The sequence below is a fragment of the Amblyomma mixtum genome, chromosome 2, assembly GCF_055824585.1.
Source record: "Amblyomma mixtum isolate Tamu chromosome 2, ASM5582458v1, whole genome shotgun sequence".
In the NCBI taxonomy this organism is placed as follows: domain Eukaryota; kingdom Metazoa; phylum Arthropoda; class Arachnida; order Ixodida; family Ixodidae; genus Amblyomma; species Amblyomma mixtum.
Window position 1 is genome coordinate 20,103,270 of NC_143013.1, and position 17,384 is coordinate 20,120,653.

General features: G+C 46.5%; 4 protein-coding genes across 9 annotated transcripts in view; 2 read left to right on the top strand and 2 right to left on the bottom strand.

Moving 5' to 3' along the window:
• Positions 1–3,445, bottom strand: LOC149358599 (uncharacterized). The gene has a single exon (XM_089570720.1). It carries the CDS (start codon positions 2,981–2,983, stop codon positions 1,037–1,039), a length of 1,947 nt encoding a protein of 648 aa, XP_089426846.1. The 5' UTR covers positions 2,984–3,445; the 3' UTR covers positions 1–1,036.
• Positions 3,231–13,618, top strand: LOC149358600 (centrosomal protein of 83 kDa-like). Of its 5 annotated transcripts, none has more exons than XM_089570715.1 (10): positions 3,231–3,942; positions 4,009–4,159; positions 4,282–4,503; positions 4,594–5,092; positions 5,867–6,351; positions 7,790–7,963; positions 8,739–8,810; positions 9,395–9,495; positions 12,065–12,203; positions 13,017–13,618. In XM_089570715.1, exons 1-10 carry the CDS (start codon positions 3,815–3,817, stop codon positions 13,227–13,229), a joined length of 2,184 nt encoding a protein of 727 aa, XP_089426841.1. In that variant the 5' UTR covers positions 3,231–3,814; the 3' UTR covers positions 13,230–13,618. The 5 variants fall into 5 exon arrangements, with proteins under 5 accessions (XP_089426841.1, XP_089426842.1, XP_089426843.1 ...); XM_089570716.1 differs by having other exon boundaries at positions 13,020–13,618; XM_089570717.1 differs by lacking the exon at positions 8,739–8,810.
• On the bottom strand, positions 13,313–15,151 carry Dpck (Dephospho-CoA kinase). The gene has a single exon (XM_089570723.1). It carries the CDS (start codon positions 14,215–14,217, stop codon positions 13,522–13,524), a length of 696 nt encoding a protein of 231 aa, XP_089426849.1. The 5' UTR covers positions 14,218–15,151; the 3' UTR covers positions 13,313–13,521.
• Positions 13,819–17,384, top strand: part of LOC149358602 (haloacid dehalogenase-like hydrolase domain-containing 5) — a 21,723-nt gene continuing 18,157 nt past the window's right edge. Inside the window, exons 1-2 of one of the 2 annotated variants that reach the window (XM_089570722.1) lie at positions 13,819–13,953; positions 17,066–17,344. In XM_089570722.1, coding sequence (XP_089426848.1) covers positions 17,144–17,344 — 201 coding nt within the window. In that variant the 5' untranslated portion in view covers positions 13,819–13,953; positions 17,066–17,143. Of the gene's footprint in view, positions 13,954–15,728; positions 15,873–17,065; positions 17,345–17,384 lie in introns of those variants that run through there. The other variant, XM_089570721.1, reaches the window with a different exon arrangement.

Below are 17,384 nucleotides of genomic sequence, written 5' to 3' on the forward strand. Positions count from 1 at the left end.
TTCCACATGAGATGCAATGTTTATTAGTTTCCTTCTATACAAGTGGCGAGAAATGTAGCATAGATGTTTATTTAAATAGGATACATCACGTCAAGTGAGAAGGATTAAGAAGCAAGTTTGCATCAGTACAATTAAATAAAACAGCTCGCAGTTTGTTGCAAAAAATACAACACAAATGTAGAAGGTGTAAAGATAAAAGTGTGTATATAAAGCACATGTATTTGGCACTAGTATAAACATATTCAGAGAGTATTGCTGCTTAAGAACTCTGAGCAGTGCAAGGAATGTAGCAGGCAATGAGACTTGCAGGAACAGAAGTGTTGTGAGATCAATCAAAGGCAGGTACTACCAGTACTCTATTGCTAACATCTACGTCTACAGTGCTACTGCAGAGAGAGAACTGCTCCTATGAAACACTTCATGCATGGCATGCCTTAACAGCAAAAGGCTGCCCACAGCTGCCAAAGAACCAGCACTGCAGGTTAACCATACAAGGAAGCTTGAAAAGCTTTTACTCAAGTTGAATGCACCTTTTAGATAAAACAGCACTCATAGAAAGCACGTAGTCCTATAAGATGTGCATACTTTGAACTGCTAGGACGGCATCACAGAAGCTAGATACATACTTGTATGCAAGGATAAACAACAACTTGAGAGGATCTGTAGACCTTAAAAGGCATGTTTCAGCCGCAAAGCAGCTGTGTCCATAGCAATGTAAAGTTCAGAGCTATACCTGCATTGAGGAAAAAAAAGGAACTAGTTCAAAAGATGCTTTCAGTGAACAAGCTGTTCTGATGGCATAATGGCTCAAGATTCTAATTCGGTGCAGCTATGAAAAAAAATCTTCAGCACAACACTGATGAAAGACTTCACAAAATTTCAACAAAACAATCCACAGACATACACAAGCACATGAAACAGAGCAAGACACAGCAAAATGACCTATCCACAGTGAAAACAAACTAGCACAAATCTACAAAGGCACCCACTCTCGGACACTGTTTTACACAACAGAAAGTGGCAAAAAGAGAACACACTAGCGGAAGCTAACGTGCTTTGTAGAAGCAGCAGACAGGCCATCTGGTTTGCGATCTCCTGAACAGCCTTTGCTTGGCAATCCATTAGGTCCAGGCAAACAGGGGTCTGTGGACCAAGCACTGTCACCTTTGTCCCCTTTCCTCCCAGGCTTGCCCCTCAGACCTGGAATGCCAGGCTCACCTTGGTGACCAGGAAGGCCATCTAGGCCCGGCATTCCTGGCTCACCTTTGTCTCCCTTACGACCAGGCTCGCCTCGTTCCCCAACCAGCCCTGGCCTTCCGTCAAAACCTGGCTTTCCCGTATCTCCTTTGGTGCCAGCAGGCCCAGGAAGCCCCAAAGGACCTGGGCTGCCTGCATCCCCTTTCTGCCCAGGTTCCCCCTTTTGCCCATCTGCACCTCTTGCTCCTTTTATACCAGGTGGGCCTTGGAGGCCGGGCTCCCCAGGCAAGCCTGGAGGTCCTGGGGGGCCGCCCATCACGGAAAAATCCCTCTCTTCCATGGTACCCAAAAGAGTATGCCTGGCATACTTAGCCACTGATGATTCGCCTTTGTTTCCTTTCTCGCCCTTGGGTCCTTGCCTGCCTGGAGGGCCAGACAGTCCAGGAGGCCCCATCATGCCCTGGGGCCCATAGTCTCCTTGAATGCCTTTTTCACCTTTCGGTCCAGGATATCCAGGAAGGCCCGGCAGTCCCTGCAGACCCATTTCTCCCAAAGGTCCCACAGCACCAGGTGGCCCCATCTCCCCTGGCTCTCCTGGTAAGCCAGGCTCACCGGAGCTGCCTTTTTCTCCTTTCTCACCGGGTTGTCCATGGTCCCCTTTTAGACCGAGCTCACCCCTTTCTCCTTTTGCCCCGGGCTTACCGAAAACACCAATGCGACCCCTTTTCCCCTTTTTTCCCTCATCCCCTTTCTCTCCCTTCGGCCCCAGTGGGCCCTTTGGACCTGGCTCACCTTTCTGGCCCGGCGGGCCGGGCGGCCCCTGTACAAAAGAAGTGGGAATAGAAACGCCATCGGTTGTCACCACTGAGCCAGGCTCTCCTTTTTCTCCCTTCTCTCCATCTGCACCGGGAGGACCAGGGGCGCCGAGGTCACCCTTCTCACCATGCGGCCCGTCACGGCCGTTCAGTCCCGCACTTCCTTTCTGGCCGGGCGAACCGGGAAGGCCAGGCACACCCGGGTCGCCCGGGAGACCAACGAAGCCGTGGTCACCCTTGTCGCCCTTGGGGCCGGGGAGACCCAGTTCCCCTGGCGGTCCCGTTCGCCCATCGAAGCCCGGCAGTCCCGGGGGACCCGGAGGGCCCGGCTCACCCGGTGCACCTTTCATGGCGATGACTTCGGTGTATCCGAGTGTGCCACCGTGAAGTCGCGTGACGGACCTCTTCATGCCCTTGGTAGACCTCACGACGACGCCTTCTCCCTTGTCCCCTTTATCGCCCTTCGGTCCTGCTACGCCGGGCAGGCCCATGGGACCGGGATCGCCCTTTGGACCATCAATGCCGATAGCACCGGGAAAGCCTGGCTTCCCTGGAAGGCCAGGCGGACCTGGTGGACCGAGTTCTCCGATGTCGCCCTTCGGTCCGCGCCTTCCTCGGCGTCCTGGCGGCCCCGGAGGGCAAAGACAGCTAGGCTCGACGTCTCGCCGCCGTCTTCGCCGCCTCGTTGCGAGGAACGCCGATGAAAGCTGGTCAGCCGCCAGCCCATCCCTCTTGACTTCTAGCTGGTACGTGCGCTCCTCCAGGCTAGCAACTTTTCCTTCAAGAGCGTTTACTCTGAACAAACACAACGCTAGCATACCCAGAGCGATGACCAGAACGGCGACAAAGCTGAACGCGATCCAGGCGGGCACCAACCACACACGGCAGGGCTTCTTGGTTGCACCGTCGTCGTTTGCGTAAGCTTCGGCTGTGGCAGTAGTCCCCGAGTTCGGTGGGACGGTCTCTTTCATCTTGACAGAGAGTCAGGCGCAGCGCAAAAGCCGCGTTCACGTCACCGAGTAGCAGCGCTGTGTCGCTCGCGACACGCATCAAAAGCAGAATCAGGAAAATGACAGAAGTTCCATTGTGGCCGGGCCGATGTCCCGAGTCGACTCCAGAGAGCCGTCTCACTCATTCAAGACTGCGTAGCAGAACACTAACGAGAAGCATCTTGAGTGTCCACATCGCGCGCCCCACTTATTGCCAACAAGCCTTGAGTGAACCCGTGCTCCCGTGCCTTGCGTGGGTTGGGTTGCTCGCAGTTGCTGCTCGGATCAAGCGAATTAATCAACTTGCGCGCTCTAGTTCTCAGCAGTGCCGCTAGGTGTGGCATGGCCGCAGCGGCAGCGACTGCAGTTTGGTTACCGTTTTTCTCAGCTGCTTGCAACTCATTATTTTCTCATTAAGAGCACACAACGTGTTAAGTAGTACGCAATGACAGAGTAGTATATAGGCTAGTTACTCACTTTTTAATCACCTTGCGTGCATTATCTGGACATCAAACGTCGCGACGCACAAGCGCGCTGTTAGCGATGCAGCGAAATGCGCTCCGCAGATGTCGCCACCTCTCTAGCGGTTGTTATGAACTTTGTTGTGGATACACCAGATAAATCGCTCGCACACGCACGACAGAACTACAAAACGTTGCATACATGTGAAACAGAGGCCAGCGTAAAGACCACGTCGTGCGTACAGGTCATACCACGGAATTAAACATCGTGGCAGTCATCTTTTTCTTTACCTAAGCTTCCTTGGCCGTGTGTTGTGCGTGTCATTGGAACAGGCGCCAGACCACACTTATAATGACGCTAAAACCTTTGTTGGGTGAGTTCGATAAAGCTTTGGATAAAGTTATGGACAGTGATGAAAAACGTCATGGCAGAGATGCTCAAACTTACTCGTTTGAGAGGCTGAAGGCTGCTCACGTGAGGTAAGTACCTAATCATGAAAGTAAGCTGCAGAATCGCGATCGCGAACATACCGTCCATTTCTCCAGCCTGCAGGAGGATTATGTCAGGCTCCAAAAGGATTTGAAAGATGCTTTGCAAGCTCTTCACGACGTGCGGTCTAACCATGCCAGCATACTTCAGAAAGCCGACAAGATTATTTCGGAAAAAGATTCGACAATTAAAGAGCTTCGTACCAAGGTGATGCTTCCCCTTCTTAATAATGCATTCTTATAGAATGCATTAATAATATATTCGCTTTCAGCTTCCCCCCCCCCCCCCCCTGCCTTCCCGAACATATTGACTCTCATTTTTTGTTTCAGTTGAGTGCTTTAAGTGAGGATGATCTGCGAAGAGAAATAGAAGAAGAGCTGCGTAACAATTTTGCAAGCTACACTAAGCAGCTGCAAATAAATCATGACAAGTGCAGAGCATCTCTGCATGAAGCAAATGTTCAGATCACGACACTAAAAGTGCAGTTAGAAAGCGGAGAAAGAAGTCATCAAAGAGCTCTGCAAGAGCTGGATCTCAAGCACAAGGCTGAGGTATTGTAAACGTTTCTTTTAATACTTAAAATCGATTATAATGCTACTGCTGTAAATGATAACAACTTTACACCTCTCTTTTTCCTACAGGCCAATCGATTGCAAGTGGAGATACAACGGTTAAAGAGCCAGCAAAGCCCATCAGAAGCAGCAGACATCCTGACGAAGCTTCTTAATGCTCAAAAAGAAAATGCAGATTTACAAAACAAAATGAAGGGTATTTCTCTTCAACTGAAAGAGCTCAGAAGTGAGAAGGACAGTGTTGTGCTAGCACACCAGGCGGCCTTGCACAAACATGTAGAAGAGCTTGCACTAGCTGAGGAGGCTAACAGAGTCACAGAAACGAAGCTCAAAAGCGCCCAGTCACAAAGGGAGGCACTGGAAGAAGCACTGGGAAGGTATCGACAAGAAGTGAACAAACTTTCACAGGATCTTGTCTCTCTTGAGGAAGAAAAGCTCAGCCTAAAGAACAAGCTTTCCTTGGCTGAACAGAGACGTAAGGCAGAAGTTGCACAGTTAAAGATGGAGAGTGTCCATCAGAAGGCCGAAATTGAGACCAAGTATGAAAAAGCTTTGCTGGAGCTTGCAAGTGAGTTTTTCATGCATTGAGGCGAACTCGGTTTTGTTTTGTGAGCACAGCTATCACATGGCTGTGGAGATAGATTTTGCCACTGTGCTATGCTATGCTGTAATCTAAGTGTGCTGTGTAACAGCTAATTTGCAAGACCTGGCTTAGACTTGCTTGATCTGCAGAAACATGCTAATTTAGAGCATTAAAAGAGACCAGTGAGAAAGTTCTCGGTAATACTTTATCGTATCAAGGCATATTCAAGATGGCTGTGCAAATTCTCCGAAACTAAAAGTGTCTGTTGTTGCTAGGGGTGAACCATTATTTTTTTTTCTTTAAGGGACTTCCCGCAGAGTCAGGCTCCCAGTACCTTAAAGCTGTCTGTCTAGTACATTGGCTGGTAAACATCAACGAGAGGTATGCACAGTATAGTCTACACTTAAAGGGAACATCTGATTTGCACTGAAGAAAACAATGGCGAGATACGTTATAAATTATTGACAATACATGATGCATTAGGCAGGCACGCATTGAGTCAAATCTGAGCTGTAGCCAGTGCTAGTTTGCTAACAAGACATACTCTCTGAAAGTGGACCATACTGAATGGCAGATGATAGAACGTAGGAACACTGAAGGAACAAAATCTTTTCATGGTGTTGGTGTGTAGATTGGAATTGAGAGGTTCTGTGCATTGATTATAGCACTGTGTAGCAGCTTTCACATTCTGTAAACTTTTGCTGCAGACTGTGCGTGTGTGTCATCAAACAGCGGTTCAGCCACCTTCATGTCCTACAGGTGCCAAAGCAGACGCTGAGCTGGCTATGAAGGGCTCTACTAACCAGAAGCAACTGCTGGCAGAAAAGGAGAAGGAACTCGAAAAGAAGTACCATGCTCTAAGAGCCAAGGACTGGGATCGCGCAAGACGGCTAGAATCTGAAAAACTCTTGCTGGAAGCGAAGCTCCAAGAGTTCGCAACTTCTAAAGAAGCTGCGCTTGAAAGGTTTGCTGAAAGCGAGAAGCATGTGAAACGTCTAAAACAGTCCCAGGACAGCCAGAAGCAAGAGTTGGAAGCAGAGGTGCACACTCTGAAGGCCAAGCTAAAGGCATTGTTGGATGCAAGAGACGACACGAACAAGGTTGCAGCTGAGAATCATGTCTTGCACCAGCGTTTGAAGCTTGCGGAGGAAGAGCTTAACAAGGGTCACGCCGCAATTAAGAATGCCCAGGAGCAGAAGGAAGCACTTTCAGGAAAGATTGAGGGTCTGCAGCTTGAGCTACAGGTAACAGTACTATGCATTTCGAGCCTCACATGTTTGCTTTTTACAAAGAAACAATTACAGATTCAAGCAGGTGCAAATACACAACTTTCCAACTGCAGAAAAAATTGTGTTTGTGTGGCATCGTCATTGCGCAGGGTTCTGAATTCCCTACAACTCATCGTATCTGAAACCCAAATTCAAGTGAATGGAAACTTGAAGCAATAGAATGGTATCCTGCAGCTGTTAGTATCTTTCTGGTAAATGCTTTGTATGGCTTTGGCACAATGAGAAGATCAGTTATGTAAGACAGTTGTCTCATATTTACTCTTCTGGCAGCTGGCTAATTTGCATGTCAGCTACTTATGGCATGAACTGTAGCATTTTGTGTCTATCTTTCTGACTCTGATAGTTTTTTAAGGCTTTTTTAGTACGTGTTTTTTAATAAATTTATTTGCAATTTTTTTCAAATTCTTAAAGTCTGTCTGGTTTCACAGGGTCCATGGTGTAGAGTAATTACAGCAAAAAAAAAAAAAAAAACGATGATGACAGAACCGTAGGAACAAACAGGACAGGACAAACACTGTTGTGTGTGTTCTTCCTGTTCTGTTTCTTCTTTTTCAAGCTGCAGTTACTGTATACCATGGATAGTAACCAACTAGCTCAAACAATCGGACTATTTCATAAGATTTGCAAATTTTTAATGTGTCTGTGTCCGTGGAGGAAGTTATGTTTTGGTGTCAGGTTTTTTATGTGGGCTAACTGGATGTGCCAGTGCCATTTTTAATCTTTGTGTGACTGTAACTAATAGAAATAGTCTTCCTATTTATGAATTCTTGTTAAAAATGCTCTTTAATGAAAAGGATTCTGGTCTACAGAGCATACCTCTCTTGAAAAATGTGGCAAAGTGATGTCGCACTGTAAGCAGTCGTACAAAACTTGAAGCCCTCCTGAGATGCACACCAATTAACGCTGCCTGATTAATCTGATTAATGCTTAATGCTTTAAATATTACAGTTTTTTTTAACGCTTTCACACAAAGCCCATATCTGAGGTGTTTGCCACTCAAGCCATTTTTAAAGGTCATCGATCGCCCTGCTCCCAGCAACAACTGAAATTGTGCTTTGACTTTTGCTGCTGATGTTTCATCTCCGTTCAATTTAGTATATGTACTATAGGCCATGGTACAATGGTGCAATCATTGTTTCTTGAGATTATAATTAGGACATAGGTGTAACAAAAGCACTTTGACACACTTCACCCTAGGCTACCTGTAAGTAACAGCTCTGACCATGAGCTCACATTGCCGTACTGCATAAGTTGCTGATGGCAAGTGCCTACTTTTGAATGCCTGTGTTTGAATGTCCTTTGTCAAGTTTGAAATCCAGATGCCCTTCAGTATTAGCAAAATCACTGGAGTTAAAACTGGCTCGCAAAACATCTTTGCATTTCATTTTTGCAGGCTGCTCATGTAAATGCCATAAAACTCTCGGAGCAGAGTGAAAGGGCCAGCATGCAAATGAAGCTAGCATGGGAGCAGGAGAAGTATGACTTTGTGAAACGAATCGAAGAACTTGAAGCTGAGTTGCGGCAGACCCACAAGGAGTTTAACTGGAAATTGAGGGCCCTAAAGCAGGTGAGGTGCATACATGCTTAACCAACGTTTTATGGTCTAGAAAGGTCACCAAAAACAAATTTTTGCTCAAGTGGCTTGGCTATAACAGGCAAAGTGAAAACCCATTTGCTTGTCAGCAAAGGGCTTTCATTAAACGTGGTCTGAACTTCTGATGATAATGTTTACTTATCACTATATGCTCTTGTTAACTGCTTTTATAAATGCCTGATAATGATTAGCCTAATTTGTAGTATCCTTATCATGTATCCGAGGCGTTCTGTTTACATGCTGATTCAACTTCACTAAACACAGATCAACTAGCCTTACCTTTCTTCGATGTCTTATAGGCTGAGTGTTCACATCATTCTTATGATTTGGGCTCTTTCAGCTTCACAGAATAAGTTTCTTTTACGGGTCACAGCCAAATTATGTATCTTCTTTTCCTTGATATCGCAGATAATTAGGATGGAAATATCTTACTTCGCTGTTCATATTTTTCTTGCACTGTATGCTCACTGCTCCTGCCCAAAAGATTTTCAAGACCAATGCTCGACTTTTGCTAATGTGATGTGCAGAACAACACTAATGTTACTGTGCGATACTGTGGCATGTTTCGATTTATCTTAAGTACAAATCTCTAATTAATTGTTGATTTGTTAAGTTTGTTGCCACTAGAGAGAGGAAGGGGTTTCACAATAGGCCTGAGAAATCACACAATTATTCCTACCATTTCTAAAAACTTTCGATTTCATTAATGTTTTTGCCATGTTGACAAGTCATGAAACTCTGTCTGCAGTATGATAATCCAATCTGGACACCGCATTGGCTCAAGAGCAAAAGAATACGAAGATCAATTTATGGAGGCACAGTCAGTATCAGCAGTTATTTTGAACTCCTTTCATTAAGAACTTTGATTAAATCAAGAAGACCACCCGAATAATGTTACCTGCTTTTTGCTTCTTTCGAAAAAACTGTCAAATGAACTCCCTCTTCTCAGTTCTTGCGACAAGTATCCAGTTGTGTTTACCTTTCGAGCTGATATAAATGAAATTATTTAGTCAGAACATACGTACACTTCTTAAATACTAGGGCTTCATTCGCTATTGATTTCATGGTTTCATCAGATTTTATGCATTTGTCATTAAACCATGACTGAGGCCTTTTAAAGTGACTGTATGGCAAAACCATTCTTTCCAGAGCTTTGGCCTAGTTTTGTGAGAAACAATAAGTAAGATAAAGCGCATTGTAGATGTTCTATCAAAGGGTTCCCACCAGGCATATCTGCTGGAGCTGCCGACTTTGCATAGCACACGGTTGGCTCCTGGACATGACTTAAATTGTGGGAGGGGATGGTAGGCATGATATATGCTCCAAAGTAACAAAAAAAGCCTTATTTGTGCTTGCCTGAATGACTTTCTTCATTTCCATGCTTCCCTATGCCTTACCCTACAGCGAAATAAGGAGTACCGAAAGACTGTGAGCATGTACGATTCCAAAATAAAGGGCCTGAAATCAGCAAACCATGAAATGCAGGTTGAAGCAGTTCACCTAAAGTGAGTTGAAAGGTTTACTTTTTGTACCTTGGTCACGAACTTAACTTACACTTTCCATAATAAACGTGCACCTCCTAGTTAGGTCTCTAGTGTTTTTGTTTTCATTATCTTCTTATGGTGTTATGTTGTATCTCAAAATGTGTATGCAGTGCAGCCAGAGCCATCAGCCATGTCATGGTGAGGAAGATATTTAGTGGCCCCCCGCAACATTTCACTTTGTGCTCATGTTTGTGCTCACATAAGCATGCATTATGAGTAGTCATTCAAGCTGTAATGGAGTGTTGAAAAAAGTGTACTCTCTTTAGCCATGTGCAGTTAGTGTGCCGTCTTTGCCAAAAGTAACCAAGCAACAGGGTTTGTTTCTTACCATTCTTGCAGAGCCCTTGTGGTACCCTGCCACTAGGATGCTCTGTGGTTATGGCGCTTGGCTGCCGACCCGAAAGACGTAGATTCAGTCCCGGTTGCGGCGGTCACATTTCTATGGAGGTGAAATGCTAGAGGCCTGTGTACTGTGCAATGTCAGTGCTCATTGAAGAACGCGGGATGGTCGAAATTATCCGGAGCCATTCACTACGGCGTACCTTATAGGCCGAGTTGCTTTGGGACGTTAAACCCCGTGAAACCGAAACAGACCTATAGAGCCCCCTAGCCTCTAAGTCTGTGTAAGGCAAGGAGAACCCTCTCCCTCATCTTTTGAGAGCTTTTGGTCTCTAGGAGTACCATAAAAGCTCCACTATGTGACTGAGAAGTAGACCTCATTGTCTGGTTACTTTTGGTGAAGACAGTACCTGCAATGTAATTTGAGTTTAAGTGTGAAACTACCAAGGTGGAACTTTGGTCTGGTTAGTGTGATGTAGCGAAGAGATACAGCACGGGAGAGGCAGGACACAGTGAGAGACACGCGCTGTTCTTTCTACAGGTGTGGCCAATGTAGGCCACGCCACAGCTTAAAGGGGCCCTGCAACACCCTTACAGCATAGCATATAAACTCACTGAACCACTAGATTTTGTTGTCATGAACATCTGAGGCAAATAATGCACTTCTACACAGAGCAGGGAACCCACAATCGCACTCAAAAGTTGGCGAGCCCTTTCTGGCAAACTTTTCGAACTCGCGCCCTTCTCCGTGTCATGCGTCTGCATATGTTGGTTAAGAAATGGCTGCTGGTCAGATTCTTTCAGACGTCATGCAAGTATTGCAGCCCCAGCCAGTCAGCCGCATAGCGCCGAAGCTCTGCTGCCCGGGGAATTCGCTTGCGTGTGTGAAAAGTGACAAGAGGAGGGAGAAAGGCACGAAGGCGCTGAAATTCAAATTTCGACTGCAGATAACTCAGCTTCACTGTTGAAGGATATTCGTGAAGCAGATTCAAGGCATGCCGCAACCCCATTGAATGTTTTGCAGGGCCTCTTTAAGGGAATGGAGTAACCAACTGGAACAGCGTACAGTACACTGCAATCTGCAGTGCGTGGTACATGCGCTTCCTTCTCTGTTAGGCAGGTTGACGAGACTATAAAGCTTAGAAAGCTTGTTAGGGCCAGAGAACATCAAGTCCATGTTGGCACGTCGCCTGGTTCTTTTTAGGTGGTTAGAGAAATTGTGGATATATAAGGAATTGTGGTGTGTATTTTTTTTTTCTTCTTTCTTGTGTCCTGTCTTTCTGGTGCTGTGTCTTTGCTATGTGGAACTACGTTTTGCTGTGCCGCTTTCCGCCACCAATAAACACCTTTGTAGCTTCAGCAGCACTGCATGAAGGTGACAAGATTGAGTATTTCTCTGTACATTTCTCTTTCTGCCTTTTTTTCATTTTTTCAATCTTTTGGTGCAGTCTTGGTTAGTGTATTCAGCTGTCTGTGGTACATCTCCCGACTTTTTCTGTATAGAATGCATGCAGGAGCTTAACCAAATTGTGCATTCTCAATACATCTGTACGCTGCCATTATCGGATAATGGCAAAATGCTTTTGGAGTTTCCTTTTTGTCTTTAGAAAAGCAATGACTTGAATGCCAATAACTTTGACCTTTCAGACACGTTTTCCATTTGCCGTTTTAAAAACTGCAGCTTTAAAGTGGTGGCTGTTGTACAGACTGCAGTTTTTGGTGTAGCTGCATTGAGCAGTGAAAGCTAAACCTGTCCTTAGCGGCTTTACATTTTTTTTTTCACCATTTTTTAACCTAATCAATAGTTCGACGAAAATACGTCTGGTCAGGCATTGAGTTAAAGGAAAAAGAATACGGTCACTGACCAAGTCAAGAAATTTTAGACGTTTCGGAACCTCGTACGGGTTCCTTGATCACTCAAGGATCAAGGAACCCGTACGAGGTTCCGAAACGTCTAAAATTTCTTGACTTGGTCAGTGACCGTATTCATTTTTTAACCTAACATAACCTTCAATCACTGGAATGGATCATCCAGATTTAAAGCTGTTCTGAAACACCAGATTGTCCTTTCTTGTTTTATCATTTTCTTTTATTTATTTATTGCCTGGTTATTTATCTGTAGCAACTCGGAGTGCTAGTATCTTGCTTGTTAGCATTTCTGGCACCATGAAAAGGGGCTCTTGCTTTCCAGGAAAAATGTACCTCTTGATATTCATAAGGAGCTTCAAGATGAGCTGAAGAAGTTGAGGAGAAAGCAGCGTGAATTCCGTTCTCTACTTGAATTTCCTGCAGCTCCTGAGGGAAATGCTGGACCATCTCACTCAAACAATGTGAGTGAAACAGCGAGCCCACCTTGTTAGAAACAATAGAACCTTACACAATGGAAGCATTTGCAAGCTAGACAAAGGTCACAGGAGAACTAGCTAATGAGGAGCATTTTTCTTTTACGCCTTTTCCTTCCTTAACTGGTTGTTCAAGTCTGCAGCCTTCCAGGAAAGAACCCAGTGAGGAAGGTGTTCCTCATTGCACAGAGCCAAGTGAAGTGCTAAAGGACATGAGCAAATATCCCAAGAAGAAACAATGGCTCAAGATGTATTTACAAGGAAATGTTTAAATGTGCTTTTACCACTTGAGAGATGCATATATCACCTTGACGCACAGGGCAGATGTACTGTCACAATTGATTAGGAGACTTTTTTTAGTTTGTGGCTATGGACTGGCACTTTACAAAAATAACAATGACAGCTGATTTAGCATGGTTAGGCCATATGCAAAGTAGGTGCGAGAGCACTTTGGTTTTCACTTTGGTTTCAGTTCTAGGCTCGGTTTTCAGGGTCAAGCAGGCTGCAGACAAAAATCAGTGAAACTGGACTGCATGCACTCTTTGAACTCAAAAACACTATTTTTAAAACATGCTAACATTCTTAGGTGAAACACACTGTATTAAGGTCCATGCCCCATCGCAGTTCCTCTTTTGTGTCAGGTGGAAAACTGTTTCCTAACATTGTTAACGAGACAAATTTTAGTTTCACACACTGCCTCCTATTTTAAGCAAGGAACTTAACACGTGCTTTACTGTTTTGGTCTCTCATGCTGAACAGCACTCGCCTGATGCACAATGCAACTGTTTTTTTCTCTTTTAGCAGAGTCTGTGGAACTTTGCAGAAGTGAAAGAAAAGTTGGATCGGCTGGACCAGCAACAACGCACACAAATGGACCAGATGGTCACACTGGTGAAGAAGCTCTTCGTCTCGACACATCAAAGTTTACCAAGCAGCGTCGATATTTCATTGTTATCAAGACAAAGCGGCAGTTCCGAGTCGAGCAGTGCGTCCAAAGAGCAGCAGCTTGTCTAACACTGTTTCCGCCAAAAAGGGTAGGGAATTGAGGTTATATAGCTGTTCATGTGAAACAGCACAGTAAACTGAACAAGACAGCCTTGGTTATCACTGTGCATATATTGAAAACTTTCAGCTTCAATTTGTATATGGGCATAAAAATAAAATTAAAGCTATAAAATACTTTGTATATACACCTTGCCCGAGTATCAAAATATATTATATTAAAGCACCGTCGTAGCAGCATGGCATGAAAGAAGTACAAATGTCTGTGCTGAGGGGATGAACCGGCAGGTTTGTTTGGCAGCAGTTAAAGCGCGCTCCAGACCCGACCGGCCACCCACGTCACACCCAGCAGCAGCGTCAGAAGCGCGAGCAGCACGGCACCGCGCAGTTTCCAGTGCACCCACGAGCTCCTGAGCTGGTGCACAATGTCCTCGACCTGGGCGCGCACCCGGTCCGGGTCCCCCGTGTTGTCGATGACGAAGTCGGCAAGACCACACTTCTGCTCCAGGGGCAGCTGAGAATCGATCCGCTTCTGCGCCTCTTCCTCGGTAAAGCCATTGCGGAGCATGAGCCGCTCGACCTGCTGCGAGGGCGAGCACTTCACCACGATCACCTTGTGCATGAAACGAAGCATCGTCTTGGTCTCGTACAGCAGCGGCACGTCGATGACGACGAACTGGCGGCCTCGCAGGAACAGTTTGACGCACTGGATGCCCATCTCCTTGTGGATCTCGGGGTGGGTGATCCTGTTCAGCTTGCGCCTCTTCTCGTGGTCACTGAACACGATGCGTCCCAGCGCGGGCCGGTTGATCTGGCCGTCGCTGAGCAACACCTCCGAGCCGAACTCGCGCCGTATGTGCTGCCAGGCGGGCTTTCCTGGTTCGACAACATCGCGGGCGATCTTGTCGGCGTCTATGACATCGATGCCGAGCGAAAGCAAAATGCCGGCGACTGTGCTCTTGCCCGACGCGATGCCGCCGGTCAGTCCGATCAGGAACATGTCTCGCAGTGGTTTAGCACCGGGCTGTGCGATCGCAGAACGTCCGACGGTGCAAAAACGCGACTAAAGTAGCTCTTGCGCACGCTAGGCTTCTCTCGGCAGAGGAACCAGGTTGCAGGAAAAAGCGTGAAACGCACAATGACGAAACGAGGACGGGAAAACCGTGAGCACACATAACACAATCAGCACAGGACAGAAAAAAACAGTAGCGCAGCAGTTTGGATATGGCTTGGATTGGATTGGCTAACGCGCAAGTTTCTGTATCCACAAGACAAGCCAAATTGCAGTAACATTGCAGTTTCGCCTTAGGGCCTGGCGCACTGTAGTGACTAGTTTCGTTCACTTCAATTTGCACTTGACATGAATGCGCTGTAAACGTCACTTCGAAACAGCGTAATTCTTTTATCGTAAACAGGTCGCCATCGCTTGCATCTTTGAATGCTGTTGGTGGCGGTCAAAGGGTCTGACATAGATGAAAAACTTGCTTGCCGGTCAAAAGAACAAAATTTGTGAAAGGCAAATTTGCGATTTTAGTGCGTAGGAACGATAATTTTCACATTCTTTCCAGAAGAAAACAAAGAACAGCTGCTCTGAAGCCATTCCCCAACTTCCGAATGCTCTAATTATAGCCTGCAGCAGAACAAGTTGCGAGATGTTGTTTACGAAGTGCACTTGCTTGTATTCTCGGAACCACGGTCGCGCTCGAAACCAAACGTCAAACGTACAGAGTTCGCTGAAGTCGTGGAAATTGCGGTGCGTGGAAAAAAGCATGAGGCAAAAGAAATTGAGCATGATCATTAACGGCCAGAAACAAAAATGCAGAAAGAGCGCAATACTATGCTTTCAGAGAATTCTCGCAAGCGCTGTAACGCTGAAAGTCCTGCATGCCGAAAGAACAACATACATACAATGTACAGTCTTTGTCAAAAGCATACAGCCCAAGGAGTCTGCTTCTGAGCCCTGCAGCGCGGCTCCTCTTGCATACTCAGGAACTCTTATTAATCACGAAGGCGAGATGAACCGAACCGAAGTCTTCAACCCTTCCAAGCTTAGGACTGTAAATGTGCCCCCGCTACACGATTTGGAAACAAACCCCTTGGGCTGTATATTTTTGACAAAAACTGTACTACATATGCAGCACCCGAATGGCCTTTGCCGCTGTGTAACTAACATAGCGGCACAAAATGAACGCACACCGAAAATATTCGCTTGTCTAACGAACCCCGACGTGTTTATCGCTGCGGCATCGCTCGCGCCTGGCGGGACATGCATATGGCCTCGGCAGCCTCGGCCAGACAAAACCGCAGCGTGCACAGTCCGACTCAACCGGCGTTGCCGACGTTGCTAGACCCAGCCAACCCAGCCACCCAGCAGATGTCCCCACGATAGCGGACGTCATCGCAGAAACTCACACACAAAAAAGATAAAACACGTGCCGCCTGACAGTTGCTCAAAGGATGACGTCAATGAAATCCGAGCGTCTGATTGGTCACTGACGCACACACCTCTCCTCGGCTGGGAGAAAACTCCTCAGTCGCCATGGCAGGTACGGCAAGCCGCTTTGAGTAACCTAGTAACAGCACTGCGAAGCTTGCGACCGCCAGCCTGATGCGGTCCCTCGCACAAAAACTGGCCCCGGAATCTCACACGACCAGGCAAGCCGTTGCTTGTGTTGTTTATTCGTCTGTGCTCGTGAATTGAGCTTTTGGGGTAAATCGTATGAAAGAGGGCTTTCCCCATTGGCTCTCATTCTTTTCGTCGGTCAAACCGCTTTCCGAATTAATGTATGACGGCTGCAGTATAGTACGCCGCTGAAGGGAGCAGCATTAGCAGTAATAGTGAGTCGTCGTAATGTTTGAATAGGGGGGACCTGCTTGTCACAGGGTGTCTCCTTGACTCGTGGGTCCTCACCTGAATCAGCGAGTTTTCTCTGCCGATGAAATCAGCTGATATGCCGCGTCTCGGCTCTCATTTGCCGTTCCGTCATTGGGGTATGTGCTTGAGCAACGCGTACTTGTTTGTGACTCGTCCCTTCAAACGTTGCATTAGACCGCGTCGCATTCCTGCGTTGGCATGGCACGCGCGTGATGTGTAGACGTAATGCTGGTAACAACGTTAAATTGGCCGAAGCCTCCCCAACCTTGAGGAGCGCGCGGACGTTCACAGACCGCATCGGGCGACAGAGTTGCGTAACCGTGGAGACAGCTGTTTGGGCCCCGCTCCCGCTGTTTTCCTGTGACGCTGCGAAGACGGACGATGCACTGGCAGCATTTCGCGGTGTCGTGGCATCTAATGCCGCTCGCTGGGCTGTGCTAGTTACTACAGCTCTGTTATAAGTTGATCGCCGGCATTCTGTGGTAATTATGCTCCGCCAGTTGCTGCCGGCAACCGCTTTGCAAGGTCGTTTCATGTGCTCTTTAGAGCGGCGCGCTGCAGGACGTGTGTATGCCTCACCGAGCTTAGTACATGCACCCCAAATGATTTGAATTTTGTATATTGGAGGCCAGTGTAGCGAAAGTTGAAAACCGCTCTCTTATTTTGTTAATTGATCGTACTTTGCTAGCCGAACATGGGACGGTTATAAGTGTCATTGGCCGTCGAGAATTTAGCAAAAAAAAAAAGAACAGGGCATGTTTCTGATATTTGCGAGGCATTGACCTTAGTTCTGCCACATGTGCTCTACTGTTGTCAATGTCTTTGTAGCTACTTTTTTTTTCACTAATGACAGCCCAACTTTACAAGTAATAGAATATGTGAGACTATTATGTACGCTTGAGTGTGTAGAAAGTACTGTTTCATTTTCTTTTTTTAATTAATGCATTTGTAATGTGTGTTGTTTATATTGCAGTCTATGAAACTTTATGAGAAAGAGTGCCATTGGAGTCGACACAGCACTTTCACACTAGCCAACGAGTAGCCTGTCGTCATGGCTCACTTTGGTCTCCTGCTCGACATTGATGGCGTCATCGTCCGAGGCCGGAAGGTGATCTCACATGCTGTTAAGGCATTCCAGAAGCTGGTGGACTCCAAAGGAAAATTCAGGGTGCCCACCATATTTGTCACTAATGCCGGAAACTCTCGGCGGCAAGACAAAGCCGATCAACTTTCGCAATGGCTCGGAGTCAAAGTAAGCAGTAATCCAGTATTCTCAACATGAATTGCATGTT